Genomic DNA, 18,381 nt, shown 5'->3' with positions numbered 1-18,381 from the left:
TTATATAAAATTGTATCATGAAATGTGAGTGGGAAACAGCAGTATGTCTACATAGTCCTTAAAATGAAGAAAATGTAACTGTATATTTTTGCTGATGAAATATTTAAATGTTTATTTAAAGGCAATACCAAGATTTTCTTGAAGATCTTGAAGAAGATGAGGCAATTAGAAAAAATGTCAACATTTACAGAGGTTGGTGTTCTAGGAGTGTTTAAGTCATTTGTTCTGTATATAAGTATACTTCCTAGTGTGAATATTTTGGTATCTTAAGCTTTGATTCTCATAAATGTCTTCAATTGTTTTTTCAACTACTCTAGTCAGACTTCTACAGAAAAAAAACTTGCAAAACAATAAATAAAACTTTATAAAATACTGTTTTGTATATTACAGTTAATATTATTTGCATTCTAGCCTGATCGCTTAAGTTGCTCACTCCTATAGTGGTGGAAGTATATTCATACAGTTATTCAGTTCATTTGTTCAGTGAATATAATTTGAATGACTGCTGTAAGAGACAAGAGCTTCTGATACAATATAGTTACATAATAATGGTAATGGTAGATATTTGTATATTTTCAAATATACTTATTTAATACTTTGTATACATATAAATACTTTGTATTTATTTTATTCTCTTTGTATTTTTTTTTAGATTCAACCATCCCTGTGGAAAGTGACACAGATGATGAAGGAGCACCTCGAATTAGTCTGGCTGAGATGCTCGAAGACCTTCACATTTCCCAAGATGCCACTGGTGAAGAAGGTGCATCAATGATGACATAATGAGATGTTGTAGACTGTTTCCACATACATGGGCTTAAGAAGTTGGACAAAATTACCTTAAGTGTCTACTCTCTATGCCTCCAGATTTCAAGAGGAGAAATTTAGTTTTAAACCTGAATAAACATGATTGTTTTGAGTGCTCACTCAAACCACTGAAAAAGATGGATGACTTTGAAGTTTTAGATAATAAAAGATTATGGAGAATGTAATTACTATTGATATTTAGGCTATTTTACATGTGGAATTTTATCACTGTGCTTTTTTATATGAGGCACTGTAGTATTTTCACATAGTATAGTACTCTGGATGTAAAAGCTCAAAAATTGTGATTCCTTGAACATTCACTAAATATTCAAGCAAAAACACATTTTTACATTATTTTTACATTGATTACTTTAGTAAAAAACCATATGAAGAAGCATTTTTAATATTAACTTGGTACATACTTTGATCCACTTTACATCATTTTTATGTTCTTAAGATAGGAAAATTAGGGTTCAGTTTATCACTGGACATTCAGGAGGCAAGTCAATCTTTTTTATTTCCTTACGAAGTTAACTCTTCAAAAGCTGTTAGAGAGTTACCTTAATTTTTATTGCAGTAGGAGGAAATACATTTAAAATGTCTGTAGATTTATAGCAAATAGAGACTCATTATTTAAAGGTTAAATAACAATTTGTTCTTTTGTTATTTTTGCCAGTTTAGGGTAGTAGCTGCTTTTCTCATATAAATATATTCCTACCACATCAAAAATGCTGCTTTTAAAATTTTTGTTTATAAATTGAGAAGGAATTTTCTCTCTATAAATTTCTGTCATTGAACACATCACCATCAAAAAGAATATTAGAATCCAGCATGAAGATAATGACTAATAAAAATGAGGTACATACTTTATAAAACCATTATTAATCAGATTTGAATGAGGAATGCTTTCCACATCCTTGAAAGACAAACTGGCTTAGGTTTTAAAGTATTCTGAGAATGAATTATTAAGATCCTATTTCTATAAGTAAGATCAGACTTACTAAGTATGCCACAACTAAGAGCTAATTCATTTATTCTGTGTGTGCCATTAAATAAAGAGATTGAGCAAGTGCCACTGTGTGAAACATTTTTCTTTTTTTTAATACTGGACTTTCCAATTTTGAAATTATGAATAAAGGCCTAAGTTTTCTATAGTGGCTTCTTTTCTGTCTGCATATTTTGTTAAAATTGTGGATCTAAAAGCCATATGCTGTCTTTGGTGGTGGCCTAGTAGGAAAGGCTTGTCCTAGTTCTTGAAAGGTAAGATTGACCAAAGCAGGTTCTCATTGGTGGTCTGTGTTTACATCTTCCATGTCAAGATATTTTAAAGCATGAAAATAAAGCCATCCTTGCCCTTTTTCGTGTGTTTGAAATGGTTGCATCGTTGTCATATTTACATGAGAAAGCATGCAGTTTTCCAGAGTAGAATTGTTAATGTTATTTGAGTACTTTTATAATCTTCCCACTGAAAAATATAGTTTCCCACTAACCTTATTGAGTCTTATTTAGTCTTACTCATTTTGATGCTCTACTAAGTATTGAAATTTTTCGGTTGAAAGACTATGACAGGCAAACGAATGTAGCTAGGAGAAAAACTCATCCAAGAGCTTGCACAAAGTTAAATAACCTTGATAAATCTATACTGTAGTAAGGTTCCCATACTCAAGAGGCTTGTGGGTCACCCAGTATTCTTAATCATGTTCCACAGTTGTTATGGCTTGGGAAGGCTGGTATTAATCAAATGCACAAGAACATGATTTATAACCAATTTATAAATACAACTAATTTACAAGTCAGTATGGTCATTATTTTTTTGTAGCCAAATCTGCACTTGAAGCTGCTGATTTAGAGTCAAAAGTCACTGAGGGGCCAGGTGCGGTGGCTCATGCCTGTGATCCCAGCACTTTGGGAGGCTGAGGAGGGCGGATCACTTGAGGCCAGGAGTTCAAGACCAGCCTTTCCAACGTAGTGAAACCTATCTCTACTAAAAATGCAAAAATTAGCCGGGCGTGGTGGTGCACACATGTAGTCCCAGCTACTCGGGACACTGAGGCAGGAGAATCGCTTGAACCCAGGAGGCAGAGGTTGCAGTGAGTCGAGATCTCGCCACTGCACTCTAGCCTGGGCGACAGAGTGAGACTCTGTCCCCCAACTCCCCCAATAAAAAAAGTCACTGATGAGCAAGAAAAGATCAGGGGTAGAGTTGCTTGTGTAACTGAGATGTTTAACAGCATCAAGCTAATTATTTGCCTTAGTAGAACCCAGAAGCTCTGGGCCGTGTGCCAGGAAATGCCTCCCTGGTCAGTACTTAGTACCAGAGTTTCCCCTAGATTCTTTAATTTTAGTAAATGTGCTCACATTGAGTCAGTCCTTACATAACTGGGTATGTTATTTCCAGCCTAAGGAATGTTTATTTTTAAAAATATTTTTATCCATAATTTCAGACTTACAAAAAGGTTGCAAGCATTCCCGGATACCGTTTATCCAGATTTGCCAAATGTAAACAATCTACCTCATTTGCTTGCTTTCCCCTTCTCACTAATTATTTTTTCCTCAACCATTTAAGAGTAAAATGCAGATATGATGCTGCTTTATCCTCTAAATATTTCCCCCGTCCAAAAAACAAGGAATTCTCGAATCACAGTGCAGTGATCACTATCAGAAAATTAACATTGACACAAAACTGTTATCTGATAGGCCATATTGAGATGTTGTCAGTAATCTCAATAAAGTCCTTCATAAAAATAGTAAATCTAAGATTCCGTGTTGTATTAGGTTCTCATATCTCTTCAGTCTTTAATCTGGACCAGTTCTGAGTGTAATGTTTTATGTAATTGACATTTTTGAAGAGGCCAAGCCAGTTGTTTTGTAGAGTGACCTCAATTTGGGTTTGTCTGATGTTTTCTTATGATTAATTTTAGGTTATGTCCTTTTGGCAGGACTATGCCAGGAGTGATGCCAAATTCTCAATGCATAGTATCAGGAAGCGTGTGCTGTTGATTGGTTCAGAAGTTCCCAAACTTGGTCATTTGTTGGTTTTCTGTTGTAAGGAAGAGCTATCTCTTTTTTCATATATTTGCTTATTCAGTTGTTTTTGATGTCATTGTGGACTCTTGAATTTTTACTTTAATACAATGGGATCTTGCCCTTTGCAATAGTTATTTTTACTTGATTTTTTAAAAATGTATTTTCAGTGTACAGTGAAATTTCTCTTTGATGTACAGATCATGGCTTTTAACACATAGATCATGTAATTACTACAGTTCAATTATAGAACAGTTCTATCACATCCACCCCCAAAAAATGTCTTTTTGTTGTTGTTGTTGTTTTCAAATCCTCACATCCTTAAACCCTGGCAATTTCTGATCTGTTTTCTAACTTCATAGTTTGCTTTTTTCAAAATATATAAATGAAATCATACAGTATGTAGCCTTTTAAGTCTGATTTCTTTCACTCAGCATGGTGCACTTGAGATTCATCTAAGGTGTTGTGTAAATCAAAGTCCGTTCCTTTTTGTTTCTGAGTAATATTGCATTATCAATATCACAGTTTATTCATTCCTATGTTGAGGTATGTTTGAGTTTCTAGTATTTGCTGATTAGTAGTAAAGCTGCTATCAATGTTTCTATACAGGTTTTTATTTTACTTGGGTAAATAATCAGGAGTGGAATTGTTGCATCCTATATTTAACTTTGCAAAAACCTGTCAAACTGTTTTCAAAAGTGGCTTGTGCCATTGTGCTTTCCCACCAGCAGTGTGTGAGTGTTTCACTTACTCTGCATCCTTGTCATCTTTTGATATTGTCAGTTTAATAGGTGGATGGTGGTGTCTTTTTGTGATTTTTAATTTGTGTTTCCCTAATGGCTAATAATACTGAACATCTTTTCATGTGCTTGTTATGTATAGCTTTTCGTCAGTAAAATGGCTGTTCAAATCTTTCATCTATTTTTAAGAACTGAGTTGTGTTATAGTTGGGGTTGCTATAACAGAATACCATAGACTAGGTAGCTGAATAAGAAAGCAAACGTTTTCACAGTTCTGGAGGCTAGGAAGTCTGAGATCAGGGTGCTAGCTAGCATGGTCAGATTCTGGTGAGAGCCCTCTTCCTGGTTTGCACATACGTGGCTGTCTTCTTGCCATCCTCTCACATGCAGAGCGAGAACTCTCTAGTATTTCTTATCTCTTCATAAGAGACATCCAGTCCATAGCAGTTTGGTGGTTTTCTTGTTTTTTATTTTGATGTTCATATTGTTCCAGAATTGGCCAGTGGGTACCCCTTCAAGCTGGGGCTTACGTCCTTTTGACAGGTGCTTCTCTGTATTTGATCTTGTTCATATGCTGATATAACTTTTTGGGCAGGATTTGAATTTTTCTTGTTCAGGCCCCACATTACTCTTAGCTTATTTTGCATCATGAGGAACGAATGTACTTAAAAATAGGGCAGTTTGAATTGAGTCATCTGTGATTTAAGGAATCATGAAATGGCTTCATAAAAAAAACACCGATGTCAGTGTTACGCATTCTCAGCTTATCAGTTCTGTCACATGTTGAAATAACTTGATCAGTGGGGTAGTGAGCCTTGATGACAGCAAGAAATCAGTCTAGGTATCTTTCTGTACTTCAAAATAATGTGATAAGAAAATTGAACTTTAGTTGATTGACTTGGTACATTTTGAAAACTGCGTTATTGTCTAGGGAAAAGACATGATTCAGGGTGACAAAGCAAGATCTATAGTAATTAAAGGTTATTTGGAATAGGTTGGGCAGCCACTACGTTTCTGTAGCAATGTTGCTTGTATTGTTTTATGTGATGGCAATTTTATTTTGTTTTTGTTGGAGTCAGCACTTCAGTGGTGCCTGTTAGACATTTTCCTTCTGACACAGTTTCACATAAATATGGTCTTTATCACCTGCTTCACAGCATTGTTGTTGTGAAGTACTCTAAGGTAAAGTATGTACTAGAACTAGTTTATTAAGTGCTAGACAATTCTTGGGAGCTGTATGATGAAAATGAAAATGTTTTGGAATCAGCTTACCTGTCACTTATTAGCTACATGACTTAAACTTTCTGAACACCTGTTTCTTCAGTTTGTTAAAAGGGATTGCTAAAATTCTTAGCATAGTCAGTGTGCAACAAATTGTAATTCAATAGTTTCTGCTTTTAAAATTTTTAAACAGTTTCAGTGTTTAGTATTTAAACAAGTTGAGAAATGACTTGTTACTTGTTGCATTTTGTATGCATACACTTTTAGAGCAGCATAGAGTCATAGAGTTTGTTCTGGAAAATTCATGTGGTATAGAGAACCATAAAGACAAATGTAGAAATTACACATAATCCTACCACAGGGATTCACTGTTAACATTTTGATATTTTTCTTTTTTTAATAGGCATTATTTTCTATTTAGTTTTACATTTAGCAGAAAAATTAAGAAAACCCTACAGGGAATCCCCATATACTCCATACCCAGTTTTCCCTATTAACATTTTATATCAGTATGATATAAAACATTATTATATGCTCATTATAATTAATGAGCCAATATTGATACATTATTACTAACTAAAGTCCATATATTTAGAATTCCTTAGTTATTATCTAATTTTCTTTTCCAGGACCCCATCCAGGGTGTCACATTACGTTTAGTTGTCGTGTTTCCTTATGCTCCTCTTTGTAGTGGCAGTTTCTCAGATTTCCTTTGTTTTTGATGATCTTAACCGTTTTGAGGAATACTGCTCAGATATTTTATAGGATGTTCTGCTATTGGAATTTGATGTTTTTCTCATGATAAGACTGGGGTTATAGGTTATTGGGAGAAAAACTGCAAAGGCAAAGTGCCATTTTCATGACATAATTTCAGTGGTATTTACTATCAACATGATTTCTCACTGTTGATGTTCACCTTGATCACCTGACTGAGGTAGAGTTTGTCAGGTTTCTCCACTGTAAAGTTACTCTTTTTTTCCCCGTTTCCTTACTGTACACTTTGGAAGGAAGTCACTGTGCACAGCCCAGAGGCGTGAGTTATACTGCCCCTCCTTAAGCATGGGATATCTATGTAAATTATTTGGAATTCTCCTGGATGGGAGATTTGTCTCTTTGTAATTTGCTAATTATTTCAGTCATGTTTAGCCATATGGAGTCATGAATATTTATTTTATACTTGGTGTTATAATCTGATACTATTTTAATTGTTTTGTTCGAATTGTTCTAGCTTTGGCCGTTGGGAGCTCTTTCAGTTGTCTCCTTTGGGTGTATGGTCCTTTGACATACCCCCATCATTGTGTTATGATGTGTGTGTGTTTGAGCATTTCCTTACATTCTGGTACTATAAGGTGTTACAGACTCATCTTGTGTATTTATTGCCCTAGAATTGGTCATTTTTTTTAAGGAACTCTGGTTTTATTTATTGGAGAATGGTTATGGAAACCAACATCTAAGTGCTAGGTATGCTTGCTGCTACTGAGAGGTTGTTTCATTTAGTTCCTCTCAGCTGACAGAGTAAAAAAAATGCTGTTTTACTAACCTATGTATTTATATATATTTATAAATATTTCTATATGTATCAAATATATCTCCATTAAAGTACACATGAAGTCATACTGATGTCTCCAATTATAATTAATTACTACATGGGTCAGTCTAGCTACCTGTCCTTGTTTATCTGTGAACTCTCATTCCAACAGTGTAAAACCTGATTTCCACCATCTGCCATCCATTTATACTGATGTCTCCAATTATAATTAATTACTGCATGGGTCAGTCTAGCTACTTGACCTTGTTTATCTGTGAACTGCCATTCCAACAGTGTGAAACCTGATTTCTACCATCTGCCATCCATTTACTTATTAAATTCCAGTATACAAGTATAGTAGTACGAGAATTATTAACCTACATCCTGTAAAAAATAACTTTATTAACTACAGCAAATGTTTTATGTGCAGTTCCCTTTCACCCTTAGTCTTACAGACTGTTCTCATTTCCAGAGTTATTTCGGTCAGCACCTTCTCCCCATTCCCTTTAGTGCAGTTGTTTCATATACTTGTAAAAGAGTTAGTCTTATCATAGTCTTCATTTCTTCCTGGGATGACCTGACCTCCTAAATGATTTTTTTAAATTTACTTTTTGTGTTGTAGATTTCTACGGTTTTGACAGATGGGTAATGTCTTGTATCTGCATTACAGTATTAGATAGAATTTTACTGCCCTAAAAATCATCTGTGTTTCTCCTATTCATCCTAAACCCTAAACTCTTAGCAACCACTAATCATTTTACTGTCTCTGTAGTTTTGCCTTTTTCAGAATGTTGTATAATTGAAATCATATAACATGTAGCTTTCCGTACTGGCTTCTTTAACTTAGTAATGCATTTTTAATGTTGTATGTATTTTGTGGCTTCTTAGCTCATTTCTTTTTATTTGCTGAATTATATTTTATAGTATGGATGTACCATAGTTTGCTTATCCATTTATCTATTGAAAGACATCTTGAGTACTTCCAGCTGTTGGTGATTATGAATAAAGTTGCTATAAACATTCATGGTCAGGTTTTTCTGTGAACTTAGGTTTTAAAATCAATTGGATAAACACCTAGAATCATGATTGCTGGATCTTATAGTAAGATTGTTTAGCTTTGGAAGACACCACCAAACTGTCTTCCAAAGTGACTGGATCCTTTTGCATTACCACCTTCAGTGAATGAGAGTTCCTGTTGCTCTGCATCCTTGTCAGCATTTGGTAGTGTCAGTTGTTTTTAGATTTTAGCCATTCAAATAGGTGTGCAGTAGTATCTCATTGCTGTTTTCATTTGCAGTTCCCCAATGACAAATGATGATAAATATCTTTTCATATGCTTATTTGCCACCTGTATATCTTGGTGATGTATCGGTTCAGATTTTTGCCCATTTTTAAATTGGGTTGTTTTCTTGTTTTAAGATGTGTATTTTGGATAATAGTCCTTTGTTAATATGTATTTTACAACTGTTTTCTCCCAGTCTGTGGCTTGCCTTTAATATATATATATATGGGCTGAGTGCTGTGGCTCTTGCCTGTAATCCTAGCACTTCAAGAGGGGGTGGATCACCTGAGGTTAGGAGTTTGAGACCAGTCTGGCCAACATAGCAAAAGCCCATCTCTACTAAAAGTACAAAAATTAGCCAGGTGTGGTGGAGGGCGCCTGTAATCCCAGGTACTTGGGAGGCTGAGGCAGGAGAATTGCTTGAACCTGGCGGGCGGAGGTTGCAGTGAGCTGAGATTGCACCACTTCACTCCAGCCTGGGCAGAAGAGTGAGACTCTGTCAAAAAAAATTAATAAAAAATAATATAATAAAAATATATATGAAAATAATTTATGTGAATTATTTATATGTAATATAACTTACAGATGATTAGTGGTGAGATCATACTGTATATATAGTTTTTGTGCCTTCTTTATTGTTATAAAATAATAAGCCCTTTCAAAGCCATTGACAATTCTTTGTAAATATATTTAATAAAACAATATCACATTAGTAGATCACAGAATATCCCCAATTCATCACTCTTCCCTGTATCTAAGTCTTTTATCCTGTAACTTATAGTAGGATCAAATAAATATTTAAGGCTTTGGACGTTATATGGTCTCTATCACAACTACTCAGCTCTCCTGTTGTGGCATGAAAGGGCCATAGACAATGTGTAAATGAGAGTGGCTGTGTCCTAATAATGTGTTATTTTAAAAAACAGACAACAGACCTGCTGACCCTGATGTCACTTTGTTTTTTGTTTTTAATTTTTAATTCTTATCTGTATGTATGTCATTGATATATATATTTATGGAGTATATGAGATATTTTGATATGGACATACAATGTATAAAAATCAAATGGGAGTAAGTGGGATATCCATCACATCAAGCATTTATCCTTTGTGTTACAAACAATCCAATTATACTCTTGATTTTTTTTCTTGTTTCACTTAAAGTATCTTGGTTGTTTTAAAATGTACAATTAAATAATTGACTATACCACCCTGTTGTGCTATCAAATACTACATCTTATTCTTTTTTTTTTTTTTTAACCCATTAAAACCATCCCCTCCTCCCCATTACCCTTCCCAGCCTTTGGTAACCATCATTCTCTCTCTGAGTTCAATTGTTTTAGTTTTTAGCTCCCACAAATAAGTGAGAACATGTGAAGTTTGTCTTTCTGTGCCTAGCTTATTTCACTTAACATAGTGATCTCCAGCTTCCTCCATGTTGTTGCAAATGAAGGATCTCATCCTTTTTTATGGCTGAATAGTACTCCGTTGTGTGTAAGTGCCACATTTTCTTTATCCATTCATCTGTTGATGGACACTTAGGTTGTTTCTAAATCTTGGCTATTGTAAATAGTGCTGCAGTAAACATGAGAATGCAGATATCCCTTTGATATACTGATTTCCTTTCTTTTGGGTATATACCTAGCGGTGGGATTATGGGATCAAATGGTAGCTCTGTTTTTAATTTTTTGAGGAACCATAGTGGTTGTACTAATTTACATTCCCAACAACAGTGTATGAGGGTTCCCTTTTCTCCACATCCTTGCCAGCATTTGTTATTGCCTGTCTTTTGGGAAAAAAAAAGCTATTTTAACTGGAGTGAGGTAATATCTGATTGTAGTTTTGATTTGCATTTCTCTGATAATCAGTGATGTGGGGTACCTTTTAACCTGCTTGCCATTTGTATATGAAATGTATATTGAGAAACGTCTGTTCAAATGTTTTGCCCATATTTTGATTGGATTATTAGATTTTTTCCTATAGAGTTGTTTGAGCTCCTTATGTATTCCGGTTATTAATTCCAGATGGATAGTTTGCAAATATGTTCTCCCATTCTATGAGTTTTGTCTTCACTTTGTTGATTGTTTTCTCTGCTGTGCAGAAGCTTTTTAATTTAATGTTATTTGTCCATTTTTGTTTTGGTTCCCTGTACTTGTGGGGTATTACTCAAGAAATCTTTGCTCAGGCCAATGTCTTGGAGAGATTCTCCCATGTTTTCTCTTATTAGTTTCATAGTTTGAGGTCTTAGATTTAAGTCTTCTTTTTTTTTTTTTTTTTTTTGTATGTAGTAGGAGATGGGTCTAATTTCTGTCTTCTGTGTGTTGATAATCCAGTTTTCCCAGCACCATTTATTGAAGAGACTGTCCTTTCCCCAGTGTATGTGCTTGGCACCTTTGTTAAAAATGAGCTCATGGCAGATGTATGGATTTGTTTCTGGGCTCTCTTCTGTTTTATTGGTCTGTGTCTGTCTTTATGCCAGTACCATGCTGTTTTAGTTACTCTAGCTCTGTAGTATAATTTGAAGTCAGGTAATGTGATTCCTCCAATTTTCTTCTTTTTGCTTCAGATAGCTTTGGCTATTCTGGATCTTTTGTGGTTTAATGTAAATTTCAGGATTTTTTTTTCCATTTCTGTGAAGAATGTCATTGATACTTTGATAGGGATTGCATTGAATCTGTGAATTGCTTTGGGTAGTATAGATATTTTAACAATATTGTTTCTTTTAATTAATGAACATGGGATATCTTTCTATTTTTTTGTGTCTTCTTCAATTTACAAACTACATCAACTTTTTATAGTTTTAATTGTAGAGATCTTTCACTTTGTTTAATTCCTAGGTATTTAATTTTATTTGTAGCTATTGTAAATGAAATTACTTTATTGATTTCCTTTTCAGATTGTTTATTGTTGGCTTCTAGAAATGCTACTGATTTTTGTATGTTGATTTTGTGTCTTACAACTTTAGTGAATTTGTTTGTTAGTTCTAATAGATTTTTGGTGGTCTTTAGGTTTTTCCAATTAAAATATATCATTGGCAAACAAGGATAATTTGACTTCTTTCTTTCCGGTTTGGATGCCCTTTATTTCTTTCTCTTGCCTGATTGCTCCAGCTAGGACTTCCAGTACTATGATGAATAACAGTAGTGAGAGTGAGCATCCTTGTTGTGTTTTAGATCCTAGAGGAAAGGCTTTCAGTTTTTTCCCATTTGGCATGATACTAGTGGTGAGTCTATCATATATGGCTTTTATTATGTTGAGGTGTGTTCTTTCTATACTCAATTTTTTTTAGGGTTTTTATCCTGAACAGATGTTGAGTTTTATTAAATGCTTGTTTTAGCATCAATTGAAATAATCATTTGTTTTTGTCCTTCATTCTGTTAACATGGTGTATCACGTTGATTGATTTGCATATGTTGAACTATTTTTGCAGCCCTGGGATAAATTTCACTTGGTCACGGTGAATGATCTTTTTAATATGTTGTTGAATTTTGTTTGCTAGTATTTTGTTGAGGATTTTTATATCAATACTTATCAGTGATACTGGCCTATAGTTTTGTGTGTGTGTGTGTGTGTGTGTGTGTGTGTCTGGGTTTGGCATCAGAGTAATAATGGCCTCATAGGGTCAGTTTGGAAGTATTCCCTCCTGCTTTATTTTTTAGTTGAGTGGAATTGGTATTAGTTCTTCCTTAAATGTTTGCTAGAATTCAGCAGTGAAGCCATCAGGTTCCAGGCTTTTTTTGCTGGGAGACTTTTTGGCTTTGATCCTGTTATTTTTTTATTTGTCTGTTCAGATTTTGGATTTCTTCATGGTTCAATATTGCTAGGTTTTGTGTGTCTAGGAATGTATTCATTTCTTCTAGGTTTTCCCATTTATTGGCACATACTTGCTCATTGTAGTCTCTAATGATCCTTCTAGTTTATACAGTATTAGTCATAATGTCTCCTTTTTCACCTCTGATTTTATTTATTTGGGTCTTTTTTTTTTTTTTTTCTTAGTCTGGTTAAAATTTTGTTTATCTTTTCAGAAAAACCAACCTTTTGTTGATCTTTTGTATTTTATTTCAATTTCATTTATTTCTGCTCTGATCTTTATTATTTCTTTTCTTCCACTAATTTTTGGTTTGGTTTGGTCTTGCTTTTCTAGTTCTTTAAAGTGCATTGTTAGATTGTTTTTACTGATGTCACTTTGTAGTGCCCTTTTACTTTTGTTCTGACCTTTGGAGATTAGAATGAGGAGCAAGTTCTGAGCCTGAGCCTCAGAGAGATTGCATGTTTCCTCTCGGGCCTCTGCCATTGCTGTAAGAACATGTTTAGTTAAATCTGTTGGAGGAAGCGAGGGAGAACAAACACAGGTTGCCGTAGCTGAAGCCAGCTAACCCTCAGACATGTGAGCAAGCACAGCTAAAATCAGCAGAGCTGCTAGCAAACCCCAACTCACCCCAGACACAGGAGCAATAAACTTGTATGCCCCTGATGATTTGTGGTTGATACAGAGCATTGTAACATTAGACAATTGATGCTCTGACATACCAATACTGAATTAACAATTTTTGTAGCTGGGCATTGCTAGGTTTTTCCTTTTTCTTTTTTCCTGTAAAAATTGGTTTCATTTCTCATTATTTTCTCAGAATATATATGTAAGATTGAATTTACTGTGTCAAAGAGCATATAAGAATCTCAGTACACAGAAGAATCCTTTTCAGAAAGGTTGTACCTACCATGTAATGCAGTTTATGAGATTGTCTCTTTTACAGTCTTACTGTTCTTGATGTTTGGCATGTTTTCTCTTTTAATGTTTTCTAGGCTCATTTCTGGTGAAGCCCAGTCTATAGTGATCTATTAGATGAACTTCTGTAGCAGTTATAATCTGTCCTTCATGGTTAGGTTTTGTAAACCTCCTGAGTTATCATTGCCATTTTTATATGTATGTATGTCTTTCTCTTCAACTAGGCTATATATTTCCTTAGGGCAGCACAAATATAGCACAATGCCTAGGTCCTCAAGTATGTAGTTAGTAGTACAATCGGATTTGAGCTACATTTTGAAAAATGAGTGCTCTTTTTGGTTGGGTATTGCTTTGCTTTAAATAACTCTTTGAGAGTCCATTGATGAAGCAGGAAGTCAAGCAGATTTTTAAGGCTTTGGAGATGTGGTAAATAGAACTTGTAGAGAGAGTTGTCCATATTGATCAAGACTTTACTTTGTTTATAGAAGCCAAATCTGCATCTAATCCTATATATTGTTAAATTTTATATGAGTAGTGCTGTGTCTGGAGTTGGTTCCTTCTGATGGGTTCATGGTCTCGCTGACTTCAAGAATGGAGCGGTGGACCTTTGTGGTGAGTGTTACAACTCTCAAGGATGGCACAGACCCAAAGAGTGAGCAAGATTTATTGTGAAGAACAAAAGAACATACCTTCCACCGTGTGGAAGGGGGGCTGAGTGGGTTCCCACTGCTGGCTGAGGTGGCCAGCTTTTATTCCCTTATTTGTCCCTTCCCATGTCCTGTTTCTGTCCTATCAGAATGCCCTTTTCTCAGTCCCCCTTGCGATTGGTTACTTTTTGAATCTTGCTGATTGGTCCATTTTACAGAGTGCTGATTGGTCCATTTTACAGAACATTGAGTGGTGCATTTTACAAACCTCTTGCTGGCTATAGAGCACTGATTGGTGCGTTTTACAATCCTAGCTACAGAGCGCTGATTGGTGCATTTTACAATCCTCTTGTAAGAAAAGTTCTCCAAGTCTCCACTGGACCCAGGAAGTCTAGCTGGCTTCACCTCTCAGTGCTGGTCAACCACAGAAGTCTGATATTGTAGTATTAGTACAGACTGTTCAGTTTTAATGCACAGTAAATTATTTTCTTTCTCCAGAGAACTTTATTGCGTATAATGTCACATATGTTATTTATAAATAATGTGAACAACCACAAATGACCTATACAGAGAAGAAAAACTATTGGGGAATATTCAAGAACTAGAAAATATGTCTGGTAGTTTTCCTGTGTTTATGAATTTGGACCAGAATAATGCTAATGGGCTGACTACTCAACAAAGGACAAGATAAATCAGTGTACATCTAGATTCAAGAATGTTCTATACTAAGAGGGCTGTAGAAGTCTCCATGGAATGGTACTAGATTCCTGGGATGGTGATACTGAATAGTCTGGAATGTGGCTTTCTTTGTCTCAAAGAGAGTCTTTAAAAAAATCTGTGTTCTGATGGTAGAGTTCCAATTTTGGCATTTTGCCTTCTGTGATAATAGATGGACTTTGACGCTAGGCAAATTTGTGATGGAGCAAAAGTTCGTTTGGGGGTTGTTTCATTTACCCCTTACTCTTTGCCCTCCCTAGTCATGTTTGTCTTCTTTTCTTTGTTTATAAGAAATGGACTGATACTCATAGTCAGGAATAAATAAATAGTTATGGATTAAAATAATATTCTTGAGAGTATTTTCATCTTTGTCAGGGAACAAACATGGTTATTTGTACTTGAGTTCTTGTCCTACCATCATCACTGGAAAAACATCTCTGCGTAGTCACTGTCTCCCCAAACTGGACTCAGGATGGAACTTTTGAAGCAGTGTTACCTACCCCAAACAACTCAAACCCGTAAGTATAAGAATAAATGATTATTATTTTAAGCCACTGAGTTTTGGGGGTGGTTTCTTATGCAGCATTATAGGTAATAGCTAACTGATCCTCTCTACATCTTTAAAATTCATTTCACTGTGCAACTTCTGACGGGTAATTCTTATTCTGATTGTAGAAGTAGGACAACCCTCTTTCCCCAAACACCTACTAAGGTTAAAGTTCAGATGATAGTAGATGTACCCCTATCGATTCTTTTAAAGTAGCTTGACTTTTTCTGCTACTATTGTCTTGAGTGGGTTAGTTAATCCCCATACATTCTTTCTACACATTACAGGTTTTACTGGTTTTAATAGTACTCTGGAAGGTGGCTTGAGGTGGAGGAGTGACATGGTTTGGCTCTGTGTCCCCACCCAAATCTCATGTTGAATTGTAATTCCTGATGTTGGGGAAGGAACATGGAGGGAGGTGATTGGATCATGGGGGAATGATTTTCCTATGCTGTTCTTGTGATAGTGAGTGAGTTCTCATGAGATCTGATGGTTTTATAAGTGTTTGGCACTTCCCCCACCCCACTTCTGCCACCAAGTAAAGAAGGTGCTTGCTTTCCCTTTGCCTTTTGCCATGATTGTAAATTTCCTGAGGTCTTCCAGTCATGCTTCCTGTTAAGCCTGTGGAACTGTGAGTCAATTAAACTTCTTTTCTTCATAAATTACCCAGTCTCAGATAGTTCTTTATAGCAGCGTGAAAACCGACTAATATACAAGGAGGGATTGGGGAGGCTAAGAAGACATAACTCCAAGTGTTCTTAGTTTTACTTCAGGCTGGGCCACCTCTTATTTTAGATATTGACTTGTGGCAGTGTCAGTTTCCTAGTTTTGATCCTGTACTATGTTATGTGAGATGTTACCACTGGGGGAGGCTGGGTGAAGAGTACAGTTGACCCTTAAACAACACACATTTGAACTGTGAGGGTTCACTTGTAGGTGGATTTTTTCAATAAATATATTGGAAAATATTTTGAAGATTTGCAACAATTTGAAAAAACAGACAAAACATGTAGCCTAGAAATATCAAAAAGTTAAGAAAAAGTTAGACATGGCATGAATGCATAAATGTATGCTAGTCTATTTTGTCATTTACTACCATAAAGTGTACACAAATATAGAAAGTTAACATTTATCAAAACTTAGGCACACAAACTCTTCTTATACATGGCGCCATTCACCATCGAGAAATGTAAACAGATGTAAAAATGATTTATTCAATCTTAACTTCATAAAATTAACTGGAATAACACTGTACTATTGTAATAATTTTGTAGCCACTCCCTGCTGCTATTGTAGTGAGCTCATGTTGGAAGTATCCACTTAAAATTCCATGAGACCCTAATCATCTCGGCATGAGATCACAGTAAAAAGTGATCTCTCTTGGTTCCTGCATATTTTTTATTGTGTTCAGTGCAATACTGTAAACTTTAAATAACACCATGTGACCCCTATGAAATGCCACTAGTAATGCTGGAAGTGCTCCCAAGAAGCAGAGAAAAATCATGACAAGAAAAAGTTGAGTTGCTTAATATGTACTGTAGATTGAGGTTTGCAGCTCTGTCCACTATTTCAGACAGATGGTTCACCTTGTAAATAGATGATGTAAAGTTACAGTATTGATAAATACAACACAGTACCATAAATGTATTTCCTCCTCTTGATTTTCTTAATAACATTTTCTTTTCTCTAGCTTACTTTATTGTAAGAATACAGTATATTATATATATATATATAAAACATACAAAATACGTGTTAATTGACTATGTTATTGTGAAGACTTCCAGTCCACAGTAGGCTGTTAGTAGTTAAATTTTGGGGGATGATACATGGATTTTCAATGGTGTGGGTGGCAGGCATCCCTAACCCCCATGCTGTTCAAGGATCAATTGTACATTCAGTTTTTTTTCTGTGCATCTATAATTATTTCAGAATAAAGTTAAAAGTTAAAAGTATCGCCATATTATATAATGCTAATATCAGAGGATTATGTATTAGCTAATATGTATATCTTTTAAAATATGTATTATATATTTTTCCTCTTACATTAGCTAGTATTACAATCCTGTGTTTACATAATGTATACAAGGTGAATAATATATATACTACCTAATATAAGCTAATGTTAGAGGAAAGGATATAATTCTTCCTTTGTTATATGATTTATTTAAAGAAACTTGAGTGAATATTGGCAGTTTATTGAGCAATCTATCCATCATTGATCTCTGAGGTGTTCTTTAGAGAAAAGTTAATGTGACAGAAAGAGTGTGTGTATGTTTATTCAGTTCCATCTAATCTAATTTAGAAGAGTTCCATGAAGGGACACATTTTTTTTTTTTTTTTTTTTTTTTTTTAGTTGTTACTGCTAATGTTAGCAAAAGGGAAGAAGATGATATTAGATAAAGGAAAAGAGAAAAGCAGATCCTCTTTTATGTGAGGTTATTGTTAGGAAGGTGGCACATAACAGAGGACTAGCAATTTTCAATTTTGGCAATCCAGAATGACTTCTGTCTTAGAAAATGAAAAACAATTTATTTTCATTAGGAGTGTTTAGCACTGTGAATGTTCACAGAAACATGCTTGCTTGCTGTCAGGTATGTGGGAATTAGCTGAAGCCCATAAAATTTGGATGGAGACTTAGCAACTTGAGAAATAAAATATTCTGACAGTTTCTAGCTTTGGACTTTAACCTATTTCAGTGATAGTAACATCAATGTCCTATACTTTTCCCCGTGGTTCTGTGGTTTTTTTTTTTTTTTTTTTTTTTTTTTTTTTTTTTTTTTTTTTTTTTTGAGACAGAGTTTCACTCTGTTGCCCAGGCTGGAGTGCAGTGGCCTGATCTCAGCTCACTGCAAGCTCCGCCTCTGGGGTTCACACCATTCTCCTGCGTCAGCGTCCCGAGTAGTTGGGACTACAGGTGCCCAGCACCACGCCCGGCTAATTTTTTGTATTTTTTGGTAGAGACGGGGTTTCAGCATATTAGCCAGGATGGTCTCGATCTCCTGACCTCGTGATCCGCCCGTCTCGGCCTCCCAAAGTGCTGGGATTACAGGCTTGAGCCACCGCGCCTGGCCAGAAATTCTTTTTTAAAGGATAATTTTAAAGGTTGTGATATGGCTTGTCTTAGTACTTCTTTTGGTATTTCA

At 35.2% G+C, this 18,381-nt stretch overlaps 1 protein-coding gene across 2 annotated transcripts in view; it reads left to right on the top strand.

Moving 5' to 3' along the window:
- NMD3 (NMD3 ribosome export adaptor) overlaps nt 1-2,724 on the top strand; it is a 29,695-nt gene extending 26,971 nt beyond the window's left edge. The window contains exons 15-17 of one of the 2 annotated variants that reach the window (XM_025376972.1): nt 122-192; nt 653-763; nt 2,627-2,724. In XM_025376972.1, coding sequence (XP_025232757.1) covers nt 122-192; nt 653-763; nt 2,627-2,724 — 280 coding nt within the window. Of the gene's footprint in view, nt 1-121; nt 193-652; nt 2,166-2,626 lie in introns of those variants that run through there. The other variant, XM_025376973.1, reaches the window with a different exon arrangement.
- The last annotated feature ends 15,657 nt before the right edge of the window (nt 2,725-18,381 follow it).

The sequence above is a fragment of the Theropithecus gelada genome, chromosome 2 (genome assembly GCF_003255815.1).
Source record: "Theropithecus gelada isolate Dixy chromosome 2, Tgel_1.0, whole genome shotgun sequence".
Taxonomy (NCBI): Eukaryota; Metazoa; Chordata; class Mammalia; order Primates; family Cercopithecidae; genus Theropithecus; species Theropithecus gelada.
The sequence above is the reverse complement of the archived record's forward strand: the minus strand, read 5'-3'. Positions and strand labels throughout refer to the sequence as shown.